Below are 26,084 nucleotides of genomic sequence, written 5' to 3' on the forward strand. Positions count from 1 at the left end.
ACAATTGTCTGTTCTGTCCAGAAACACTGACCCTCTGGGAGTTGGAGTAAAGGAATCAAACATGTTTTCCCCTTCCTCCACCATCCTCCTGCCTTCTGGCAAAAAACCGACAGGAGGAACCAAGTTAATTCCTTCCATCAAGACGATCAAAAAAAATCCAGGCATTACTCTGTCCCAGAAACCTAAACATTATTTTATGAAGCTGTTTTGAGTGCAGGAGACCAGAGATAAAACCCTTTCTCCAGGAAACTTTACAACTGCTATCCTTGAGGGAACCCAAAGATGGATTTTTTTTCCAAAGAATTGACTGAATTATGAAAGGGAAGCTAGCAGCTCTTTTTTTTCTCCAACTGTGAACGGTTGTAGTCAGAGGGGATAGTTAGTATCCTGCAGGTTGTGAAGTTGTCCTGGCCATTAGTAATGACCCGCTGTTAAACTGCTTATCAATAATAATAATATATTCCTTTATTCGCCCCACACCGGGGAAATTTACAGTGTTACAGCAGCAGAGTGGAAGCAAGAGATCATTCTTTATAAATAAAAGTAAAGACAAGGATAAATTGTGATCAGTTTACTATGTATTCCTTAACTGTTACTGTTGACTCGTCTGCTGGGAGCAGTGCTGGTTGTGCAGTCTCACAGCAGCGGGAAGGAAGGACCTCCTATATCTCTCCTTCACGCACTTGGGGTGAAGGAGTCTGTCACTGAAGGAGCTACTCAGTGCAGTGACAGTGTCCTGCATGGGGTGGGAGTCGTTGTCCAGCAGCGATGTTAACTTTGCCATTATCCTCCTCTCTCCCACCGCCTGTACTGAGTCGAGGGGGCAACCCAGGACAGAGCTGGCCTTCCTGACCAGCTTGTCAAGTCTCTTCCCCTCTGCCACTGAGATGCTGCTGCTCCAGCAGACCACTCCATAGAAAATGGCTGATGCAACCACCGTGTTGTAGAAGGTCCTTAGGAGTGCCCCCTGCACTCCAAAGGACCTGAGTCTCCTCAGCAGATAAAGTCTGCTCTGGGAAGTATAAAGGCCAGATTGCTTCTTAATAATCCACTGAATCACCACCACTTTCTATGAAGAAAATGATCCTTTTATTTTAAAATTGTCTGTTATGGAATTATTTTGCTGTTTTAATCCCTTGAGAAATACTGATGGTTTTGCATCCAGTTCAATGAGTGTAGTTGGCTTCACTTGCCGTCTACTTGCTGAAGCCACTCGGTCCCCCAAGCCCACCCTGCCATTCAAAATGATCATGGCTGATCATTCCTCTGTCCCTCTCTTCCCCTCCTCCTTCCCAGATCTCCCTCTATCTTCCTGTCTCCACCTATATCCTTCCTTTGTCCCGCCCCCCTGACATCAGTCTGAAGAAGGGTCTCGACCCAAAACGTCACCCATTCCTTCTCTCCCGAGATGCTGCCTGACCTGCTGAGTTACCCCAGCATTTTGTGAATTAATACCTTCAATTTGTACCAGCATCTGCAGTTATTTTCTTACACTATTATGGCTGATATGTGCTGCTCACACTCCTTCCTCTTCTATACCAATTCTGCATAGCCCTCAGTTCCTCGATCTTTCAAATATTTATGTCTCCACCTTGGCAAAATCTAATGCTCTGGCCTCCACCAGACTCCGAGGTAGAGAATGCCAGAGATTCACTGTCCTTTGAGATAACTTTCTACGCACCTCCGTTTTAAATGGCCAGACCTTTAATTTGCACCTATGTCTCCTTGTCTGTGACTCCCTTACAACCAGAATGTGTAGCTTTAGCATCAGCACAATGTCCAGGATACAGTAGGCGTTCTTATCTACAGACTGGGCGATCGTTTTGCAGAACACCTTCGCTCAGCCCGCCTGAACCTACCTGATCTCCCGGTTGCTGGACACTTTAATTCTCCTTCCCATTCCTACACAGACCATTCTGTCCTAGGTCTCCTCCATTGTCAGAGTGAGGCTAAACGCAAATTGGAGGAACAGCATCTCATCTTTCGCTTGGGCAGCTTACAACCCAGTGGTATGAACATTGATTTCCTTCACTTCAGGTAGCCCAGGCATTCCCTCTCTCTCTCTCTCTCTCTATCCCCCCCCCCCCCAAAGTCGCACCAGCTTCTCGTTTTCACCCGACAATCAGCTAACAATGGCCTGTTTCCTTTATCATCGTTACTTTTTTTCAAATCTTTCGTTCATTGTTCTTTATCTCTCCACATCACTGTTTATATCTCTCGTTTCCCTTATCCCTAACCAGTCTGAAGACACATTTTGTGTCTATCTTAGGCGTTCGGCTGCTTTCTTAACCTAGAGGGATGGAAGAGTGCAGTTGGACCACTGTGTGATCCATTCCAAATGTCCTTTGGACTGCCTTTACTTCCTAGATCTTGGCTGGAGGTGATACAGATACTGGCCCTTGATTTCTTTCTCTGCCCTTTCAGACGGTACGTTCAAGATCTCCACCATTCCATTTTCCTTTCTTATCTTGCCAGCGACCTTACATTTATGCATTTTCCTCTCCCCAATCCATACAAAGTATCTGGTCTGATTATTAGAGCGGAGAATGTGAGCAGCCACTTTGATGAAGGATGTAACTTTCATGATGTTGATGAATTGGCACTCTGGCTATCTGATCCCAAACTGTTGTGTGCCCTTTTATTTCCCAAAAGGCGCTGGGTGTTTCAGAAAGTCATTCAGGAAATTTGTCGTCCAAATTCGAGGAATAATTCGGGAATCGTATCAACGGAACAAATGCATCGAATAATCCAGGATGAGATGGCCGTGTGCTCGGCGGCTGCTGGGAGGTACCCAAGCAATTATAACGCCTGGTCCCATCGGATCTGGATCCTGCAGCACGTGGCAAAGTGCAATCTCAAGGTAGGACCATTCAATTCAATGATACTTTATTTCCACATGTACCTAGGTACAGTGAAATTCGTTGTTTTAGCGTACAATCCGGTAAAATCATACAGCAAACTTCACCTCGGCGATACACAGAATGGCCATGTTTCTGGCGCCAACAACATTTCAAAAGTTCTTAGTACAGTCTTATCTCCTCACAGCGCCGAACCAGACCTGTCGCCGCACCTGGTCTCAGGCGGCCCGCCGGGTCCCTCATCGTTCTCCCCCCTCCCCCCCCCCCCCCCCCCCCCCCCGGACCGTGTCCCTCTTCGTGCTCAGCAGCCTGGGCCGCCGGGTTGCTCTTGCATTAAGCCTTGTTCCCAGCTTGTAACAAACGCAGACCATTTAGCCCAACTAGACTGTGCCAACTTTTGCACTCTACTCAAGCATGTTCGTTGGTGGTCCCTTGCTTTGGCCTCTGCCCTGCAGAACATTTTCTCTTCTTTGCACCTGTTACTATCTACTATCTACCTCATTGGTGACGCTCGGACTATCCTTGATCGGACTTTGCTGGCTTTACCTTGCACTAAATGTTATTATCTTATAACATACGCTGTAAATGGCTCGATTGTAATCATGTATTGTCTTTCTGCTGACTGGCCAGCATGCAAAAAAGCTTTTTGCTGTACCTCGGTACATGTGACAATAAACTAAAACTAACTAGATTACCCCTTGATCTTGGCTGGATAAAAGTGCTTCACACAGTTCAGTTTGTTTCTGGTAGTTTAATGCTTGTTCTGTATTTTCTCCAGATTCTTCTCGACGAGTTGTCCAGCACTAAGTACTGGGTGTCCACCCACGTGTCTGACCACAGTGGCTTTCATTACCGTCAGTTCCTGCTGAAGTCCGTGGCAGGCAATACCAAGGGCACAGTCATTACACACGCTGGGGGACTAGCGAAGGCACCTGCGCACAATAACTTCCACGCTGACCTTCCTGCATACGGGAAGGGGGAAGGCGCTTCCATGGAAGAGTATACAGCTGATGTGCCGCTCATGATCGAAGAGGAAATGGAACTTTGCTCCGATCTCATTGAGTCTTACCCTGGACACGAGGCACTGTGGTGTCACAGGTAAACTGGCTGAAATAAATTAATCAGACACATTTCCTCTTTGCAGGTTGTGGGAATGTTGCTGGACGTTCCTAGCCGGGTAATGTGAAGTGTGAAAAGCAGGTGGCTAGCACCTTAATTCCAGCTATTTCAGCAAGGATGTAATTCTCTGATGGTTTAGTTAAGTTGCTCTCACAGCTGGATTGTGGGCCAAAAGCCAACCCAGAGAGCTGATGGAACAGTCCAGCACAAGTCCAGATCCTTCCGTGCACGATGTCTATGTCAAACATATTGTCAATTTAACAATCCCTTCTGCCTCCATGATCTACACATCCTCCATTCTCAGCAAGTTCATGTGCAGATGTAAAAGCCCCCTAAATGCCACTAAATGCTTCCACCACCATCCTTGGACTTTAGACTAAAATCTTTCAACTTTAAAGCTATGCCCTCTAGTATTTGATATTTCCTGCCTGGAGAGAAGGTTCTGACTGTCTACCCTATCTATGCCTCTCATAATTTTATAAATGTTTATTGTCTCCCCGAAGCCTCAGATGCTCCAGAGAAAACGATCTAGGCTCAATGGGCCAAATGGCTTCCCTTGTCATGAAGAAATATATGTACTCAACATTCCTGTTTGTGGGAATTGGCTGTGTGCAAATTGGTTGCTGCATTTCTTGTAATGTAACAGTGACTATGCTTCAAAATTGCATCATTAGTTGAGTGACATGCTGAGACCAAGATTGCGGGAAGTGTAGGAAACACGAATGAGGGCTTCATCCCCAACAGCCGAGGGCAACCACGATTCCTGACAACAAGAGGACATCTCAAGATGTGCTGGAGTGGCAAGCCGCATCTTGGGAGCAGTTGCTGGAGAGACAGAGAAATTGAGAACATGGGGTGGCATCTTTGCAAAATTCAGAGCGGGTGGAGGGGTAGTCAAGGTAGCTGTGGCAGTTCCCACTCTGCCTCTTGCAGACTCCAGCTCTATATTTCACTCCTCCTTTGTTTGTTTGACACCTTTTTATCTCTATTTCACCTGGGCTTTGTCACTAACTCCACCCATCTTCCAATCACCCCCTCACCTGTGTCCACTTATCACTTTCCAGGTTTTGTCCCAAGCCCACATTTCTTGCGTATAGGGAGGAGCTGCAGATAGACACAAAATGCTGGAGTAACTTCAGACTGAAGAAGGGTCTCGACCCGAAACGTCACCCATTCCTTCTCTCCAGAGATGCTGCCTGTCCCACTGAGTTACTCTAGCATTTTGTGTCCACCTTCAATTTAAACCAGCATCTGCAGTTCTTTCCTACACAAGGAATTGCAGAAGCTGGTTTATACCGAAGATAGACACAGAAATGTGGGAATGAGATGAGGAAAAACTTTTTCAGTCAGAGAGTTGTAAATCTGTGGAATTCTCCGCCTCAGAAGGCAGTGGAGGCCAATTCTCTGGATGCTTTCAAGAGAGAGCTAGATAGAGCTCTTAAAGATAGTGGAGTCAGGGGGTATGGGGAGAGGGCAGGAACGGGGTACTGATTGTGAATGATCAACCATGATCACATTGAATGGCGGTGCTGGCTTGAGGGGCCAAATGGCCCACTCCTGCACCTATTGTCTATTGTCTATAAAAAGCTAGAGTGACTAGGCAGGTCAGGCAGCATCTCTGGAGAAAAGAAATGCCTCCCCCCCCCCCCCCCCCCCCCCTTACTGCCCATCAGTCTGAAAAACAATCCCAATCCAAAATGCCTCTGTACATTCCCTCCACAAATGCTTGCTGACCTGCTGAGTTCCTCCAGCACCTTGTTTTTTTGCTGAAGATTCCAGCATCTTCATCTTGTGTTGGCCAGAGATGTAGTATTGTGTAATGCCACTAGATGGCGGTATAGTATCACTGGTAACCTTTAATACTTACAACTCAGTCTGAAGAAGGGTCTCGACCCATTCCCTCTCTCCAGCGATGCTTATCTGAGTAACTCCAGCATTTTGTGTCTACCCACGGTATGAAGGTTGATTTCTCTAATTTCAAGTAACCCCCGCATTTTCACCTCGGACATGTGCTGGTGAATCGCCAATATCGCCAATTGGCGGCACGGTAGCGCAGCGGTAGAGTTGCTGCTTTACAGCGAATGCAGCGCCGGAGACTCAGGTTCGATCCTGACTACGGGTGCTGCACTGTAAGGAGTTTGTACGTTCTCCCCGTGACCTGCGTGGGTTTTCTCCGAGATCTTCGGTTTCCTCCCACACTCCAAAGACGTACAGGTATGTAGGTTAATTGGCTGGGTAAATGTTTTTAAAAAATTGTCCCTAGTGGGTGTAGGATAGTGTTAATGTATGGGGATCGCTGGGCGGCACGGACTTGGAGGGCCGAAAAGGCCTGTTTCCGGCTGTATATATATGATATGATATGATGATGATACACTCCCCATTGTAATTATACCCTTTCTATAGAATGGAGATCAGAGATACACACAATCAGCGGTGGTCTGACTAATGTTTCATAAAGTTGTACCAAGGCTTCTCTAAGCTTACTCTTCTATGCCTTGGGTAATGAAGGCATGTATTATGTATACCTTCTTAACCACCTTATCTACCCTTGTTCCTTGGACCTGTTCTTTAATCCCAGAAAATTGAGTTTTAGAGATTCAACGTGGAAATGGGCCCTTCGGCCCAGTGAGTCCACGCCGACCAGCGATCCCCATACACTAACACTGTCCCAAACACTAAGGGCAATTTACAATTTTTACAGAAGCCAATTAAACGTGTAAGTGTTTAGTCTGACAGCATTCCCCCTTAAAGTTAATATATCAGTGACTCTACGTAAGTGCAGGTGAAGACTTCCCAAGACCCAGCTCCCTTTAGATGGATAGCAATGAGTTCTGCAGACGCATCGCAACTGTTCATATCTGAATGAAATGTACATTTTTCTTCCAGGAGCCAGAAGAAGTTTCTGAACTAAATTTAAACAATATCTTTGGTACCAAAATGAATCAGTATATAACCATAAAACTCAATCCTGTGGGTGTTGATCTTAAAATGCTGGACCAGCGATCCCCAAACACTAACACGATCCTACACACAACACGATCCCCACACACAACACGATCCCCACACACCAACACGATCCCCACACACTAACACGACCCCCACACACGAACACGATCCCCACACAACACGATCCCCACACACAACACGATCCCCACACAACACGATCCCCACACACAACACGATCCCCACACACAACACGATCCTACACACAACACGATCCCCACACACAACACGATCCTACACACAACACGATCCCCACACACAACACGATCCTACACACAACACGATCCTACACACAACACGATCCCCACACACAACACGATCCCCACACACAACACGATCCCCACACACTAACACGATCCTACCCACAACACGATCCCCACACACTAACAAGATCCTACACACAAGGGACAATTTACAATTTTACTGAGTCAATTAACTTACAAACCTGTACGTCTTTGGAGTGTGGGAGGAAACCAGAGCTCCCAGAGAAACCCCACATGGTCACTTCAGAGGGTAGTTAAGAGTTGCCCATGTTGCTCTGGATCTAGACTTGCATGTGTGCGCTTGTGTACACTAACTCTCTCAAGGAAGTTAATGAAGCCATTGGATTCTTTGTTCACTATCAATATTGCTAATGCCATTTCAAATGCTTTGATTATTGGATTTAATTCTCCACGTTGCTGTGAGATTTGAAGTCAATTGTTTAGGTTTCTAGTTATTAGTCCCTTAGCTACTATAGTATATAAAGTATAGTCTAGTCCAATAAATACTAATCTATTATCAAGGATCCCCACCATCTGTGTCATGCCCTCTTCTCAATGCTACCATCAGACAGGAGGTAATAATAATAATAATAATAATGCATTACATTTATAAAGCGCTTTTCAAACACTCAAAGACGCTTTACAGGGATTACTAGAACATAGAGAAGAAAATAAATAGATAAACAAGTAAACGAACAGAAAAAGGAGACAGAAGGTGAGGTGACAGTCAGTGGTTGAAGGCGGTGCTGAACAGGTGAGACTTCAGTGATGTTTTGAATGTGGTGAGTGAGGAGGAGTCTCTGACAGTTTGGGGTAGTGAGTTCCAGAGGGTGGGAGCAGCGATGGAGAAAGCCCTGTCCCCCCAGGATCTGAGTTTGGTCCGGATGGGGGGGGACAGGAGGTTGGCAGCAGCAGAGCGGAGGGTGCAGGTGGGAGTGTGCCCGTGGAGGAGGTCAGTCAGGTAGGATGGGGCCAGGTTATGGAGGGCTTTGTAGGTCATGAGGAGGATTTTGTACTGGATTCTCTGGAGGATGGGGAGCCAGTGGAGCTTGTAAAGGATGGGGGTGATATGGTCACGGATCGGGGAGTGGGTGAGTAGACGGGCAGCGGAGTTTTGAATGTATTGAAGTTTACTGATGATTTTTGAGGGTGAGCCATAGAGGAGGCTGTTGCAGTAGTCCAGACGGGAGGTGATGAAGGCGTGGATGAGGGTTTCTGCAGCTGTGGAGGAGAGGGATGGACGGAGACGGGCGATGTTTTTGAGGTGGAAGAAGGCTGTCTTTGTGATGTGTTTGATGTGTTTGTCGAAGGAGAGGGTTTGATCAAAGATGATTCCAAGATTCCGGATGTGAGGGGAGGTGGATACTGGGAGACCATCAATATTGAGGATGAAATTTTGGGTGGATTTGGTGAGTGTTTTTGGACCAATGATGATGATTTCAGATTTGTTGCAGTTGAGTTTGAGGAAATTTGATTGAAGCCAAGATTTTATTTCAGTGATGCAGTTTGTCAGTGTAGAGTGTGTGGTGGGGGAGATTGACTTGGTGGAGATGAGGAGCTGGATATCATCGGCGAAGCAGTGGAAGTTGAGACCATGACGGCGGATTAATTGACCAAGGGGGAACAGGTAGAAGGATGAAGAGGAGGGGGCCAAGGACTGAGCCTTGGGGGACACCTTGGGGGAGGGGAGCGGTGGGGGATTTACAGTTGTTAATGGAGATGAACTGGTGCCTGTCAGAGAGGTAAGATTTGATCGAGGATAGGGCTGTGCCGGTGATGTTAAAGGAGGTTTCAAGTCGGGTGAGGAGAATGGAGTGATTTATGGTGTCAAAGGCGGCGCTGAGGTCAAGTAGGATGAGGATGTTGAGGTTGCCAGCGTCGGAGGAGAGGAAAAGGTCGTTTGTGATTTTGAGGAGCGCAGTTTCAGTACTGAAAAAGGTATAAAGGACTGACGGCCCACATCACCAGGTTCAGGAATAGCAACTTTCCCACAACCATCAGGTTTTTAAACCAACCCGTACAACTCTCATCCTACCTCGACAACCGAACACTGTGGGTCACTACCGTGGACTTTTTTGTTTCTCTTTAATTGTGTTTTGCACTGATGTCTTGTTTTTCTGCAATCTTCTATCTTTTAGAAATTTAATGTACAATTTATTTTTTGTGTGTCTGAGTCAAAGATTTTCATTGTACTTGCACCCCACCCTACTTGTGCATCTGACAATAAACTAGGCTTGACTTGAACACTACTCTTGTGTTTCCACGTGCTGCCTTGTCTACCTTAATAGCTGCCCTGCTCTCTTCAGTGATCAAGTAGCCATGCACGGCAGCTCCCTGCTTATCCACACTGCTCCAAGTCGTAGCCATTATAAATGCAGCTCTGCTACCTTTTCCTCTCTTGCAGGAGGTGCGTGTTTTACCTTTGGCACTGTTGGAACAGAGATCATCTGCAGGTCTCGGCCGACACCTCCAGCAGGAGTGAGGCAGTGACGAACAGCCTGCAACTGGCTGCTGCATCTGGTTACTCCCCTCGCACCATGGACGTTGTCGGGGCGGCAAACTCGTCCAAGCAGAGCTACACGCAGGAGACCAAGCGCTTGAAGCGCGGCCCCTCGCTGGACTTGCACAGCCTGCTGGAGGAGCACCGGTTCGTCGACGCCATCCTCGCAGGCTGCACTAACTCGGAGCAAGCCAGGTTTGCCACTGCTTACAGGAAGTGGCTAGACACAATAGTATGCCAGTAACAGCTGCATAGTACTCAGCCATACTACACTTAGTCTTAAATCCAGCTCCCCAATACAGTTTTCTGTTTTGACCGCCGGTGTTGCATGGCGCTTTTTGTAAAGGTTAATATTCAGTACTGTGTCCCACTTTAAAATGGGAGCTGAACTGAAACTGACCCAAAAATAAACTACATTCGTAGAGGCTTCACGTAGAGATAAGATTTGCAAACTAATATGACAAACACCAGCTGATTTTTAAAATGTTGACGTTAGAGGGGCGCCATTTTGCAGATGTAAAAATGTTTGCTTGTACATTATCCATTTTATGCCTATAAGCAAGTTAACCAATAACGGATTTTTGTTTTGTAAATACATTTGTAACTGGATGTACTTCCAATTTTTCCTCCTTTGCTTACCCTCATGGAAATTAAACCTGACAAGATTTCAGTCTCTCGCTACCGATAAACTAAATTACCACTGAGTAGATTTTTTGCTTACTTCTAAACTGCTCTTCAGAATGAACACTGGCCGCTGTTCAGGTAGCACTCGGACAGATTGAACGGGGTACCACGCAAGGTTTGATAGCAAAGCCTGAATCTTCTTTGCCTTGCAACTTGGAGGGTGTGATGCTAAAGTTCTACAAATATCTGCAAAGCCACTTGTTGCTTTCCCATTGTCATGATGATTTCTGCTCTTATCCCCTTTAAGCCGACCCAGTAAGACTTTGCACAATCGGCATCTCTGAGTTAGCAGTTAAAACTGTTTTGTGATTTTCCGTGTTGTTGTTTGACACACCATGCTTCCCCTGGTGCAGGATAGATTGCGAGCTGTATTGGCACGTCCATTGCATCGCAGTTGGTAGACAAGTCTCCAGTTTCACATTTTCATTTTCCCTTGAGAGGGCAAATTTAACCTTAGTTCACTGGGCTGCTGCAGCTTACTTTATTCAATGTGCAACTTGTTCGAAGGGAAAGTTTAAAAAAAAAAAAAAAAACGCATTGAATGAAGGGCATTAAACTGGGGACTTGATTCACACAAAGCCAATTTTGGCCTATGAAATAAAGTATAGAGCCTTGCAGCAAATTAATATTTGAGCTCATTCCACAGTAAAGTGGGGTTTTTTTTAATTTTTACAATAGGTGCAGGAGGAGGCCATTCGGCCCTTCGAGCCAGCACCACCATTCAATGTGATCATGGCTGATCATTCTCAATCCCCGTTCCTGCCTTCTCCCCATACCCCCTGACTCCGCTATCCTTGTTGAACCAGCTTAAACCTAAAAGATACATTAGAACAGGGAACAGGGCCACCTGATCCTTTTAACCATCCCCAAATAAAATCTTAGTAACTGGCTCAAAAATGACACAACACAGCAGGGAATGGATCATTGGGCACACTGCCTCAGCCACTTCTGAGCAAAATGCTCAAGCACTGTTTGGAAATTTCAGATTTGAATCTTGTTTTCTCCCTTCCCCCCCTCCCCCCCCCCCAATGCTTTCAGACAGCACATTCCGGATTACAGCAAGATCTCTGTCCTTGTGAAAACATAAATTCACTGCATCTCTGGTTCTTTTACTACTTGGTAGGATTTGAATAATAATATTTACATGACCAATCCAGGACAAGCACGACACTACCTGGGTTGTTCTAGATTGTTCAATTCTTCTTGCTTCTTACTTGAGTAAAATAACACCATGTTCTCATAAAGGGAATGTTAAAGGGAACTTGATTTTTTTTACTCCTTGGAATAGTGGAGGTTTTTTAATATTGTATCGATTGGTTTGCACCATTCTATGTAGGTACGTCAATGTTCAGAGGGAGAGTTGTTGCATACATCTTGTCTGTGGTAAAACATCTGTTCTATTTCAGCTAATCGTACAACATAGCATCATGTAATGACCTGTTGGGATGACACTGTATCTATGCCAGTTAAGCAACGTAGTAATCTCTGGTTCCATTCCCACTCTCATTTACCAGAATCTTATTCTCACGCATTTCCATTTAATTCTGTTATCATTTAAACACGCAATGGAGCACCCGTGGGGAAACTCACTCAGTAGCTGAGTGAATGTGTAAACTCCACAATTAGTCTCCAAAGTCAGAATGAAATATAGGTCCCTGGAGCTGTGAGGCAGCAGCAAGTAATTGATGTGTGTTGAACTTTGCATTGAAAATTGGTTCTTTTAAAGCCAATGGAATTGGGTGTCAGATGTGATGCTCATCCAGTGCATGTTACCACTTTGTATATTTAGTCCACATACAATTTCTGCTCCTACAGATCTCCCTCCAAGATCCTAATTGCAAAATATTTACTTTGAGTGAGGAAATAATTTAAATTGGAACAAATGAGTTTTTTGGGTGTTATGGCTTAGATTGCTTTCCAAAAATTTGGAATATAGTAATCCAGAGCAAAATAGAATAGTTAATCTGAACTGCTCGTTCCTCTGCTGCAGGTAATTGGTTCTCATCTTGTTGCAGGGCAACTTCATCCTGATACATTTCTGTTGAAACCTAAAACCCAATAAGGACAAGATGATTTTGCTGAAATGAATGTGTTTGGTTAAATTAGAAAGATCTAAAAAAACTGAATTAGAAGCAGGAGTTTGCCAAATTACCTCTTAAATAAGACTGTGGCAGTCCTCTCCCAGATCCACCTGTCCACCCAATCCTGTGTCCTTGGGTTCCCATAGTGTTCACAAAATCGAGATCAGCCTTGAAAATACCCAATGGCTGAACATCCATTGCATCTGAACAGATGATTCTAATCCGTACGTTAAGAAATGTCCCCTCAGTCGTGTATGGCAGATCACTTTATCACATGACTATGTCACCTTGTCTAAGACATCCAGTCTGGAGTATCTACCGTCAGTCCCTTTCACAATGAGAGTATCTCCCATTATTCCAAACTTTGGTAAGTACAGGCCCATATTGCTCAATCTTTCCTCATCTCTCCTGCGAAGAATTAAAAAGATTAAATTCTTGTGAGTATAAGCCCAATATTGGATAAGGCCCCCATCCCAGGATTCGATCTGGTAAACCTTTGTGGTATTCTGTCGATTGCAAGTATATTTTCTCCTGTGGGTAGAGCAGACAAGCCTAGATTGGGTTTTTGCAAGGTAGAGGGAATATATGCTCGTGCTTGTCGGAAGTGATGGCAAAATAACTGATTCAGATGTTTGCTACTGTCTAATAAAAATGCTACGTGATATGTCAATGATCCATAAAAACAAAGCTTAAATTTGCACCCTCTATATAATTTGTTTGTATTTACTTTGCCCATATGATTGAGATGCCATCCATTTAAGATAATTAAAAGCAATCCTATCATAGCCCCCTATTTTCTCAATTCATCCATGGTATATGGATATTATCATTAATTTCCACCTCTTAAGCAAGTCTTTTTTTTTAAATTCCAAAATCCCTGCTATCAGTGAGGTGAATGTCTGATACCATTTGAATGGCTTGCTTTAAATCACGTTGGAGGGCAGGTAACGAACGGTGTCCTGGCCCCATTCTTGTGGGGACGGTATCCTCGCCTTTGCAAAATCAATTGCCTGCTGGACTCCTTACTGGTGAACCCGACGAAGAGGTTCTCTTTCGTGAGTTTAGTGCATGCGACTGAGAATAAATTTCAATCCCATAAAAGTCCAGATAGAGCGCGGATGGCAGATTTCCTTCCTTAAAGAGCATTGGTGAACCAGATATACTTTAAACAATAAATCTAGTATTCATCTAGATTAATACTCTGTCGTTGATGCCAGCTTTTCTCAACTTCCAAATTAATGTATTTAAGTGAACCCATATTCTCGAGCTCCATCGTGACATTTGAGCTCGTATCTGAGAATTATTGGGGCAGGCCTCGAGGGTCCTGACCTACCTAGGGCTTTTAGAAATACAAACCCTCTTATCATTCACAACAACATCTCAGAATTAGTTTTGCATTCGCACTTCCATTTGACTGCAAACGTCAGTTGAAAATGGCAGCAATTCTCCTCTGTACAAACTCCCAAGACATTAAAATCTTTTTGTCTGTCCTATTCTAAAAATAAAGGTGTAATAGTGAGTGAAACCTCACCAGAACTGTGAAGAAAGTGGAAATGAGTTCATGTTGGCAGCTCTGGCAGATCACCATGCATAGCACTGGATGCATAGCAAACCACCGAGCATTTTTAATGGAGAAAGGTGAGCAAGTTGCTCTGGCTATTAAAAAGACAGCAGCCCTGCCAGAGAAACTGGTTGAGGCAGGTATATTAACAACATTTAAAAGCCATTTGGACAGATGCCTGGATAGGACAGGTTTAGAGAGGTGGGCGCCCAAAGGGTGCAAATGGACAAGCTTAACTGTGCTCAGCTGTATAACCTGCTCTGCTCTGTGCTCTCCAAAGGTGCGGTTGCTGTTGGGGAGGGGAGCAACACCTGGCCCTAGTTTCGGTCCTTGCATGCAGGGAAGTAGGAGAAAATCAGTGCATTAGGGCTGTTGGAACTGATGCCCTTTATTAACTCCTAGAAGAAAATGATCAGCAAGCCCAGTGGTATCTGTGATGAGGAACAGAATGTTAATGATTCTTTTAAAGAAGCATAAGAGGCAACTAGCATAGAAACAAGCCTCTTGGTCCAACTCGTCCATGCTAACCAAGATGCCCAACTAATCTAGTACCATTTACCCACGCTTGATCAGTTTCCCTCTAAAACTTTCCTATGTACATACCTATCCAAATGTCAGTCTTACAGCATGGAAACTTGCCCACACCGGCCAACATGTCCTATCTACGCTCGTTCCACCTTCCTGTGTTTGACCCATATCCTTTTGAACCTGTCCTACTCATTTATTTTTATTGCTTTATATAGCTGCATATTTAGTGGAGATGTTTATTTGTACAATTACTAAATGACCTTTGGCGGAGGGAAGAGGATGATTTTGAATGGTGTTATTGTACCTGCCACTTCCTTTGGCACCTCTTTATTTACCACAGTCTGTATGAAAAGTATTCCACTCATGTTCCGATCAAAACATTTCCCCCCTCAGCTTAGAACTACGTCCTTTAGTTCTTCTTTGTCCTTTTTTTTGGTGGGGGGTGGGGGTGGGGAAGACTATGGCCCCATGTTGTATGACCTTTAATCAAAATGACCAATTGCAATCTAACCAGTTTTACTTGTGTTTCGAAGCTGGATATTGGGTTAGCACAAAAGTTCTGCAATTGGTGTTTGGGGTATACATGCTATGTTCTGTGAGGATAAAAGGGAAGAGAGATTGAGGTTGTTCTTGCTATAGAGGAGATGAAAAGGTGAATCAGTACCAACAGTAACAAAATGAGGCAGAGAAACTCCCACTGGTCAAAGAGTCAAGAACCAGGAGACATAGATTACAGGTGTTTGACAAAAGAAGTAAGAGGACAAGGAAAATCTGCTGCAAGTGGTAGGGTCTGGTAGGGACAGGTTTGAGCCTGTCCACATGTACGGCGGCTATTGTCCTTGGGAAGGCCTCTTTGACGCAGTCTACACCTGATGGTGAAGTGATGAAGTGCCTGTTTGCACTGCAGTGAGCAGAAGAGAACTGGATGGAAGGAAAGATATTGCAGGATTATGGGAGTGTGGGAGAGGAACTAGCTGAATTGGTCTAACACCTCAGTAGGCTGAATGACCTGTGATGCTGTGGGGAGGGTCAGAGTGTTTTGTAAGGGGCCATGGCTGAATGTAACTTTGAACCTGGAATGATGCAAGGTGCCTAACCTATTTAGTTTATGCCGTCTTGGCGCAATGCTTTGGCCACTTTTATAGCAATGTTATTATTATAAACCAGCATCAAGACAACATAGTGGATCAGGCTGAGAAGGCAACGAAGGGCATGGTTTGAGCCTGTCCACATGTACGGCGGCTATTGTCCTTGGGAAGGCCTCTTTGACGCAGTCTACACCTGATGGTGAAATGATGAAGTGCCTGTTTGCAGTAAGGCCAACTAAATGGAAAGACGGGGAATGATGCATTTAGGGGATCAGGAATGAAGGTTTTCCCCTATCCCAACCCCTAAATCGAGCGTTCATTCACTGCACAAATGCTGTGGCTAAAAGACAAACGTTTTTGACAATTTTCCATTTTGATGCACAAATTGAATTCTTTAAAAAGGTACAAATACATTTATAGCAAATAAATGAGCTATTGTTAAGACTAAGGGATTCCAGTTACATTTGCTTGTTACCAATTGCCAGCAAGAAGCTCCTGGTGAATTTGACCTGCCTTCCTCTTCTTAACTAACATTGCATGTAGCCATGCACCAATACTAGAAAGGCAGGGAATTCTGCAGATGAAAGCTTCTAAACACGAGAATCCTGTGCAAGAGAATTCCTTGCAGTTACCTTTGTGTCAGTGCCATTGAGTGGCACAACATGCTATAGTGCTGCTCTGTCCAAATTGGTATTGTTATATAATAGTGGCATTGGTTATTTATTGTTAGACATGTTTTATACCTATACACAAATTTAAGAACCACATTTAGAAACTGTAGTAGTTATTAAGCTGGATTGTAAATTAACTTTCTATTTATTCTGTAGTGGAGATTCTTTTAATAAAAATATTCGCTCTACAATTTATTGCCTTGTAAGTAATGTCTTTGTTGCAGTGATGGGAGTGCTTTAATGTGTATAATGCTAAAACCTTTAGATATGGTTTCCTCTAACCTAATTGTATCTGACTATTACAGAAACGTAGCTGCTGCATTAATAGATTATTGATCCAGCTTGCAGCAGGTATAATACATTTGTTGGTCATGCTAAAACCATAAATATGCGTGTGGTGCCTAATCATCTCATATTTCAACCATGCCTATCTGTTTTATTTTCTACAGCTTTGTCAACAACCTGCCAATTTACTGCAGTCCATTCTCTCAGCTTAGTTCACTAACGTTCTGCGTGAAGCTGTACATCAACTCCAGCTTGCTCTGGAGTGTCCAATCGGAGATTGAGGGGACACCTGCTAGAAGTATATAAAATTATGAGAGGCATAGATAGTGTAGACAGTCAGAATTATTTTCCCAAGGTGGAAATGTCACAAGACTAGAGAGCATAGCTTTAAGATCAGAGGGTGAACTTTTAAAAGACATGTGCGGGGCAAGTTTTCCAGGGTGGAGGGTGCCTGGAAGGCACTGCCTGGGGTGGTGGTGGAAGCAGACACAATAGTTGCATTTAAGGAGGTTTAAATTAAGCAGGTGGATATACTAGAAATGGAGTGATATGAATCATGCACAGACACAGATGTGTTTAATTTGGTATCATGTTCGGTACAGACATTGTGGGCAGAAGGGCCTGCTCCTGTGCTGTACTACGAAGGTTCTTCAGAGGCCCTTCCATGGAGCTGGCCATGTTGCTCTCTCCACAGGGCATCTGCAAATATTGTCACAAGTATCACACAAGCAGACATGTGTGGATCTCCAACCATCATTGACAACATCCAATATAACATAAGAAAATAACTGCAGATGTTGGTACAAACCGAAGGTATTTATTCACAAAATGCTGGAGTAACTCAGCAGGTCAGGCAGCATCTCAGGAGAGAAGGAATGAGCGACGTTTCGGGTCGAGACCCTTCTTCAGACTGATGTCAGGGGGGCGGGACAAAGGAAGGATATAGGTGGAGACAGGAAGATAGAGGGAGATCTGGGAAGGGGGAAGAGAGGGACAGAGGAACTATCTAAAGTTGGAGAAGTCAATGTTCATACCACTGGGCTGCAAGCTGCCCAGGCGAAATACGAGGTGCTGTTCCTCCAATTATAGCATTATTACTAAGTGTGTGGGTTTCTAATTAAAAAGGATTAGCATGAGGATTGGATGATTCGGGCCTCCAAAGGATAGAATATTCCCTTCATAAGTTGTCGAGTAGGTTTGATGGGATTATTTATAATATGAACAGAAAATGTTGGAAACACTCAGCAGGTCAGGCAGCATCTGCAGGAAAGCAAATGGTTAATGTTTCAGATTGAAGACGACACACCAAAAGTGAGAAAGTTATTAATTTTAAATGGTACAGGAGTGTGCGAGGGATGGATAAAACCAGGGGGATATCTGATGGATGAGGTCAATGTTGCCATGGCGATGAAGTGTCAATTGGGTCATCCAGTCAATAGGTTGATGAGAGGAGAGAGATCCAAGAGCAAAGGAATACAAACGCCCTGAAATTAGGGCAGTTAGCAAGCAAAAACGTGAACAAAAGAAAGTGTGAACTCTAAAATGCAGAGCTGCAGGAAATGCCAAGCAGGTCAGGCTATGCTAATTGAGAGAAAAGCTGAAGCAATATCCCAGATGATGATAACAGAACAGACCAGTTCTGATACAGACAGCGAGTTACTTGAAAATTTAGAATTCAGTACCGAGTTTAGAAGGCTACAATGCACCTAGATGGAAGATGAAGAGCTCATGTTGGCATTGTTACAGTGCAGATAGTCATTTTAGTTCAGAGATACAGCTCAGAAACAGGCCCTTAAGACCACTGTCCATGCTGACCATGATCACCCACCCATACACGAGTTCAATCCAACGCACCAGGTACGGTTTACAGGAGTCAATTAACCTACAAACCTGCAAATCTTTGAAATGGAAGAAACCGGAGCACCTAGAGAAAACCCACACGTTCACAGACAACATACAAACTCTGTACAGACAGCACCTGTGGTCAGGATTGAACACTCACCTCTGGCGCTGTAAGGCAACAACTCCACCGCTGTGCCACTGTGCAGCCATGTGCAGGTAAGAGTGGCAGGGTGCTGGAGATTTAAAGTGGCAAGCTACTTGGTTTAGAGTCATCTTGTCTGACAGAGTACACGTGTTTACGATTGATTGAAAGATACAGCATGGAAACAGGTCCATCAGTCCACCTTGACCTTCAATTACCCATTGACACCCTTTGACAGTAGTTCTATATTCTACTTTCACATCCATTCCCTACACACCGGGACCAATTTGCAGAGGCCAATTAACATGTAAACCTGCACATTTTTGGAATTAGAGAGGACAATAGACAATAGGTGCAGGAGTAGGCCATTCGGCCCTTCGAGCCAGCACCGAAACCCAGAGGTCACAGGGAGAATGTGCAAACTCCACACACAGCACCCGAGGTCAGGATCAAACTCGGGTCTCTGGCGCTGTAAGGCAGCAGTTTTACCAGTGAAATGGTTATGCAACCTCCACTGCAGAAAAGACCACATCGTTAACACTGAATGACATACATTAGATTGGAGGAAGTGCGAGTTGTTGCTTCATCTGGAAGTAAGCATTGTGTCGCTGGATGGTGGGAGAGGTGCACCAAATCCTGTAGTTCCATGGGAAAGTGCTGGAGGAAGCACCAAGTGCTTGGTGGGGATGGAAGAACAAACCAAGGATTTTCTGTATTTCAATAAGATTTATTGGAAGCATATTGGAGCTGCTGCCTCACAGCGCCAGAGACCCGGGTTCAATCCTGACCGTGTGGAGTTTGCACATTGTCCCTGTGACCATGTGCATTTCCTCTGGCTGCTCTGGTTTTATCCCATATCCCAAAGACGGTGGGTTTCTAGATTCGTTGGCTGCTATAGATTGCCCCTAGTGTGTCGGAAGTGGATGTGAAAGTGGGACAACAAAGAAGTAGTGTGAATGGGTGATTGATGGTTAGTATGGACAGTGGGCCGAAGGGCCCATTTCCTGGCTGTGTCTCCAAGCTAAACACCTATCTGTGAAGCTCATTCTCCTGGATGATCCGGAGATTGTCCAACTACAGTTCCCTAACACAGCCTGTAAGGAGCTGCACCGGGACACAATTCCCACAGTTGTAGTCATCAGGGAAGTTAGCAATTTCCCTGACTTTTCCCATCCTGAAAGAGGAACATAGCACCGTAGCACCATTCTACCTGCCATCACTACTTTACTAAAACAAAGAGTAAAAAAAGCACAACAAGCAGCAGGATGTACCTTTACCCCCTGTCGCCCTCTGCTCACCCCCGCTCAGCATTCTCACCGAGCCTCTTGAACCAAAGCCTCACACCTTCCTCCTTACACCACTTGTACCTCTTTAACCAAAGCCTCACACTTGCCTGCCACACAGCACTCAAGCCTCACTTGCCCGCCACACAGCACTCAAGCCTCACTTGCCCGCCACACAGCACTAAAGCCTCACTTGCCCGCCACACAGCACTAAAGCCTCACTTGCCTGCCACACAGCACTAAAGCCTCGCACCTGCTTTCCACACAACCTCTCTCCCAACACGGCCTCCCTGCTGCACCTTGCCTTCTTTGTATTGGCTGCTCAATTAGCTAATTTGGATTACTCACCAATCCAATGGCTGCCTTTTGAAAACTCCCACTGCTACTCCAACACTAAAATAAACTGGAGACCAGATCCATAGTGGAACATCTGATTTATTGGGCATTGCTTTAGATTCTGCTATGTGTAAAATAGCTAGATGACCAGATGTGTTTTGGATTTATGGATTAATCCGTACAAATTCTGCAGCTCAATTTGATTGTCGGATTTTGCTATGAAGCTGGCTTCTTACTATCTCAATCCCAATTAATGTAGTGGCAATCTGCCACATTTTGAATGCATTGTACTTTGATGTCTATCTGCTATTGAACGCAATGCTTTATTAACGGAGTCATTGTTTCCAGAGCGAAGTGGTCGCAGTTGATATTAGTTCTGTAGACTGCAGATTGAATTGACAAGGGTTCAGTGACGTAGAGGATAAATGTATGTTTTTGGTATCTCTATATACTAAAACTCTCATTTTATGTTCCTGAACTGCAGCCAAAACGGCACACGATAGCGCGACAATTTTAGACCCACCTTACTCACTGTCATCCCTTTGGTGGTAATGGAAGAAGTTTCATTGAAATCGGTGTTATATTTTTAATGTTATTCTCATTTTTAAGTTTAAATCTATCTCCTAGAGAGGGAGGGAGGAGGGAGGATAAGGGGGGGTTGAGGAGGATGGAGTGGGGGGGGAGGGGGAGGGGAGGTGGAGGGAGAGGGGAGGTGGAGGGAGAGGGGAGGTGGGAGAGGGTGCTGCACCAATGTAGGAGAGGTTTGGGCCCAACGGGTCCACTTGGTCTAGTATATAATAAACAGCTTGCATTTATAGGGTAGATTTTTGTACCAGGGTGCTTCAGAAGTGCACCACCAGCTACAATTGGACACTCCAACACATAAAGCGACATTAGGATATATGACTAAAAGCTTGGTGTAATATGTAGGCCCTAAAGGAGAAGAGATAGAGGACAGTTTGGGGAGAAAGGAAGCATATTGTTCTTGAGTAAAAAACATTCTGCATCAGTGTCTTCTAGCATGGAAACAGGTCATTCAGCCCACTGAGTCTCTATCAACCATCAAACACGTACATATTCTAATCTCATTTTACTCTCCCCACCCTCACAACAACTCGCCCCAGATTACCTGTCACCGATACAGAAGGGGAAATTTGCAGCTAGCAAATTAACCTACCAACACACTTTGGTAAGTGGGGGGAAACTGGAGCATGTGGGAGAGAAACCATGGGGACACAAGGAGAACATGCTCACAGACAATACAGCATTGAAATCAGGATTGAACCCAGGGTCATTGGAACCATGAAGCTGCAGCTATACTAGCTATGCCACCGTTCCAACCCCTTTTCTGCGCTGTTATTTTTTATTTTTTGCATGACTTGTGCGTGCAATTTTTACTTGCATTAGTTAAGATCATAACAGAATATTAAAATTAGAACTATACAAGCAGTGAGGCAGATGGAAAGACACAGCAAGAAAGAGCACGACTCAATCTTTGGTAGATACTGTGAATTGACACAGGCATAATTAATGTTTGAATAAGAGACAATAATTTTTGAGTATTGCACATTTAAAAGAATAAAGAGTGGGGCATACATCACAGATTGCAAAGCAATTCCATTCCTGTAAAGGTTAAAATTAACATATTGCAGTAACCTGACTGACATTACTTTGATGGCTTCTCTGCAGCAGTAATTCCCTGCGGGACCTATAAAGTGCTTTCTCTTTTGTGTCCCTGACGTCAGGCCGTCTTCTGGTGCTCATAGGTGGTGAGGTTGCATCTGTTGCCGACTAGGGAGATGCCACTCGATGGAAGCAGACACTGACTGAGGAGATGGAAAACTGCAGCTGAGTGACTTCTCCATTGGATAGGAAAACAGGGAGAAATGAAGGCTCGTTGCAGTTTCCACCCTCCGTCGAATATCTTGCAGGTTATTACAGACAGCATGAAAAGCATTCAGCCAACCATTTCCCAGTCTTAGTCCCCTTCCCTCCCCAATAACCAGAATATGAACAGCACTATCATAAAATAGTGGAAGTGAAGAGAATCAGATGCATTCTAGCAAAAGTTGGATAAATATGTAAGGGACGAGAGTAGAGAGGTTATAATGAGGGGTAAAAGGAGTGGGGGTGGGGGGAGGATGGTGGGAGGATACTCGTAAGCACTGCTACAGACTCCTGGACCTAATGTGCTTGAATTTCTTTGCACAAAAGAAAGTGCTGCACACCAAAGCACGGAGTCCATTAGTGTAAAATAAATGATTTATTAGGAGATGCAGCATTACTCACTGAACAAACCCTGAGGCACTATACTGAGGTGGTAATCTTGATACACATTGTCCAGATGATAAATATTCACTCTGCCTTTTAAGATCTTTATGCCAATTCTCCTTCATTTGGAGCAGGGATTCAGTGGTTGTAAAATCACTCCGGCCGTGGTGGTACAATAAAACAGAAGTCTTTATTCGATCCCTTCTGACCATCTGTGGCCCCTCTTGCTCCATGGAAACAAAGGCACTTTCTTCTTGCCCCCTACCATGTGTACTGCATCCCATAGGATCTCTAAAGTCTACAGATAAGTCAGCTTTATCCCAGAGGAAATATCCCAGAGGCGTTTGAATTTGTCCTCCCCACCAACCTGAGAAGGGGGATGGGAGGAGAGAGTGAGGCATAAGCATCTCTGGAGGTTTAACAAAAGTGCATATCGCATAGTGGTCCGAAAATGCAGTGCTTTACTGACAATTGCATTATCACAGAGCTTTGCAAAGTTACAACCTTAGCTTCAGCAATATTGAAGAATTGAAAACTGATTTAAAAAGAGTCTCGAGGTACCAGTATTAATCAGCACCAAGTAAAAATCATAGCTATTTTTAGGTGAACTGTCGCTGTAAGTCATCTTCTCGTCTGACTATATAACCTGTTCCCCCACTTGCACCGAACCCCGTTCCCCAATAGTCCTGTGCCCATATTTCAGCTTTCCCACCCTTGTTTATTAATCAACCCATGGCCTCTCCCTCTATATAATATCCTCTCGCCTTACAAACTAATTTTGGACTCTGCTATCAAGTTGTGTTTGATTACACTTTGCTTCATTAAAGCTGCTAGAGAAATGAAAGTAATTGTTGATAATGAACCACCTCCGTACACAGCAGTTATAACATAGGAGGCCATTCACCCCCTCCAAAATATGTTTAGTCTCAGAGCAATTCTATTGTTCCCATTTCCTCTTGCAATCTATTCTGTCTCACAAGCCCATCAATCCATCCCCCCCACCCACCCACCCAATTCTCTGGCCACCCTCTTGCACAGGGTTAATTTACAATACAGCACAAAGTGCCGGAGTATCTCAATGGGAAAGGCAGCACCTTTGGTGAACATGGAAAAGTGACGATTCAGGTCAGTGCTCCTCAGACTGATGGTGTAGGAGGGAGAAACTTGGAAAAGAGAAGTGGAGGGAAGACAAAGCCTAGCAAGTGATAGGTGCATATAGGTGAAATGGGTTGGATTGGCAGATCGGTGGAATAAATGACAAAGGCTAAAAGGAGACAAAAGGATATCAGATAATGAAAGCCAGTAGCTAATTAATTTAACATCCGGCACATTTCAGGACTTGGGAGGAAACGAGAATACCCAGGGTAAACCCATAAGAATGCAAAGAATGTGCAAACTCCACATAGGCAGCAATGGAAGTTAGGTTTGAACACCTGTTATTGGAGCTTTGAGGTGGCATCAGCATTACCTGCTGCACCACTGCGCTACCATGTGCATGGATTATAGATGCCCATGGACATCCACCCACACACAAGAGCATTGCTATCTCATGGTCTGGTGATACGCGTCACTCCTACAGGAGATTAGCTTTTTCAGTGAAAGTTTAAATTGAGCGTAAGCACAACAGAGCTGTGCAGAGAGGTAGGGTGTCTGCTGCCTGTCACCCAGTGGACTTGGTCTCTCACTGGGAACTGAACTGGGTTCAGACTGCCAATAGTTGAGATGGAGAAGGACCCCAAGGAGGGAGGTGAAAACATCTGGATTTTTACAATGCCCCTGACGTTTCAAAAGAGAGTTAGATAGAGCTCTTTGGGCTAGCGGAATCAAGGGGTATGGGGAGAAGGCAGGAACGGGGTACTGATTGTGGATGATCGGCCATGATCACATTAAATGGTGGTGCTGGCTCGAAGGGCTGAATAGCCTACTCCTGCACCTATTGTCTTGTCGATGCTCAAAGAAAAAGTGTCACTATCTTAATGCAGGGATTCAGCAGTCAACTTGCCCATAGCAAGCTCCAATACAAGAATGTAACAAAGACAATGGCCAGGACAACAGTGAAATTTCCCTCGGTTTTTTCTTCAGAATTGTGCGATTATATAATTCCAACATTGATTTAACACTCCATTCAAAAGAAGGCACTCCTGGCAGAGCAGCATGCCCCTACTATTGCATCAGTGTGCCAACCTTGATATTTGTGCCCAAATCCATTGAATCAGACTTGAACCTGTGGGTTTCTGCATCATTGGCAAAGGTGCTACCTACTGACCAGGTTTTGAGCCTAAAAATAAAGTGTGATCTTCAGAATGGAATTGGATGCAGCATGGTATGATCTTCAAGGTAAGATAACTGGGACTAGCATAGATGAATGTAACAAGCATTCAGAACTGAGAATATCTAGTGGATTAGAGTTGTCTGCAGTTTAATTTCAGGAGTGGACTTGATTTAATCCACTGAGTTCAAAACCTTGGGTGGTGTCTGTGTGGAGTCTTCTCATGCCCCCTGTGATTCTGTGGGTTCCCTCCAGGTGTTCTGGTTTTCTCCCACATCCCAAAGACGTGTTAATTGGCTAATCTTGTTTTTTCAAATGTATTTAACTTTTTTTGTTTATGAGTACTTTGTTTACAGACTGCTATGCTGCTGCAAGCAAGAATTTAATTGTTCCATTTTTGGTATATATAACTATTAAACACTCTTGACTCTGCAAAAATTCCATCGAATGTGTAAAAATAAGATGCAAAAATAAGTTAGCATGGAACTAGTGTGAACAGGTGATCGCTGGTTGGAGTGGAGCCTGTGAAGTGAAGGGCTTGTTTCCATTCTATATCACTAAAACTAAAACCCTTGGGGAGAGATTAGACATTAGACAGATCCTCAAAGTGGCAACAAGAGTCAACAAGGCATGAGGAGTGCTTGGAAAGAGGAGAAATTAGGCTAGGGGAGCCCTTTGCATGGGTAGGTGGTTAGATTAGACAATAGACAACAGACAATAGGTGCAGGAGGAGGCCATTCGGCCCTTCGAGCCAGCACCGCCATTCAATGTGATCATGGCTGATCATTCTCAATCAGTACCCCGTTCCTGCCTTCTCCCCATACCCCCTGACTCCGCTATCCTAAAGAGCTCTATCTAGCTCTTTCTTGAATGTATTCAGAGAATTGGCCTCCACTGCCTTCTGAGGCAGAGAATTCCACAGATTCACAACTCTCTGACTGAAAAAGTTTTTCCTCATCTCAGTTCTAAATGGCCTACCCCTTATTCTTAAACTGTGGCCCCTTATTCTGGACTCCCCCAACATTGGGAACATGTTTCCTGCCTCTAACGTGTCCAACCCCTTAATAATCTTATACGTTTCGATAAGATCCCCTCTCATCCTTCTAAATTCCAGTGTATACAAGCCTAGTCGCTCCGAGTCGATTGAATTGGGGAGAGTGGTTAAAGGTTTGATTAGCCCCAGAGTATCAAAAATGGATTGATTAACAGGATTTGGTCAAAGCCTGCTGGCCTGGGATTGAAGTACCCCTGGAAATGAGAGAGGGATCAGACTGATGCCGTAGTGGAGACGGGGATCAAT

At 44.5% G+C, this 26,084-nt stretch overlaps 1 protein-coding gene across 4 annotated transcripts in view; it reads left to right on the forward strand.

The window, feature by feature from the left end:
- ptar1 (protein prenyltransferase alpha subunit repeat containing 1) overlaps positions 1-16,551 on the forward strand; it is a 134,711-nt gene extending 118,160 nt beyond the window's left edge. For all 4 annotated transcript variants that reach the window (XM_078395439.1, XM_078395438.1, XM_078395446.1 and 1 more), the window contains 3 exons: positions 2,653-2,860; positions 3,637-3,956; positions 9,648-16,551. In XM_078395439.1, the coding sequence (XP_078251565.1) occupies positions 2,653-2,860; positions 3,637-3,956; positions 9,648-9,987 (868 nt within the window). In that variant the 3' untranslated portion in view covers positions 9,988-16,551. The remainder of the gene's footprint in view (positions 1-2,652; positions 2,861-3,636; positions 3,957-9,647) is intronic.
- The last annotated feature ends 9,533 nt before the right edge of the window (positions 16,552-26,084 follow it).

This window comes from Rhinoraja longicauda, chromosome 3 (assembly GCF_053455715.1).
Source record: "Rhinoraja longicauda isolate Sanriku21f chromosome 3, sRhiLon1.1, whole genome shotgun sequence".
Lineage (NCBI taxonomy): Eukaryota > Metazoa > Chordata > Chondrichthyes > Rajiformes > Arhynchobatidae > Rhinoraja > Rhinoraja longicauda.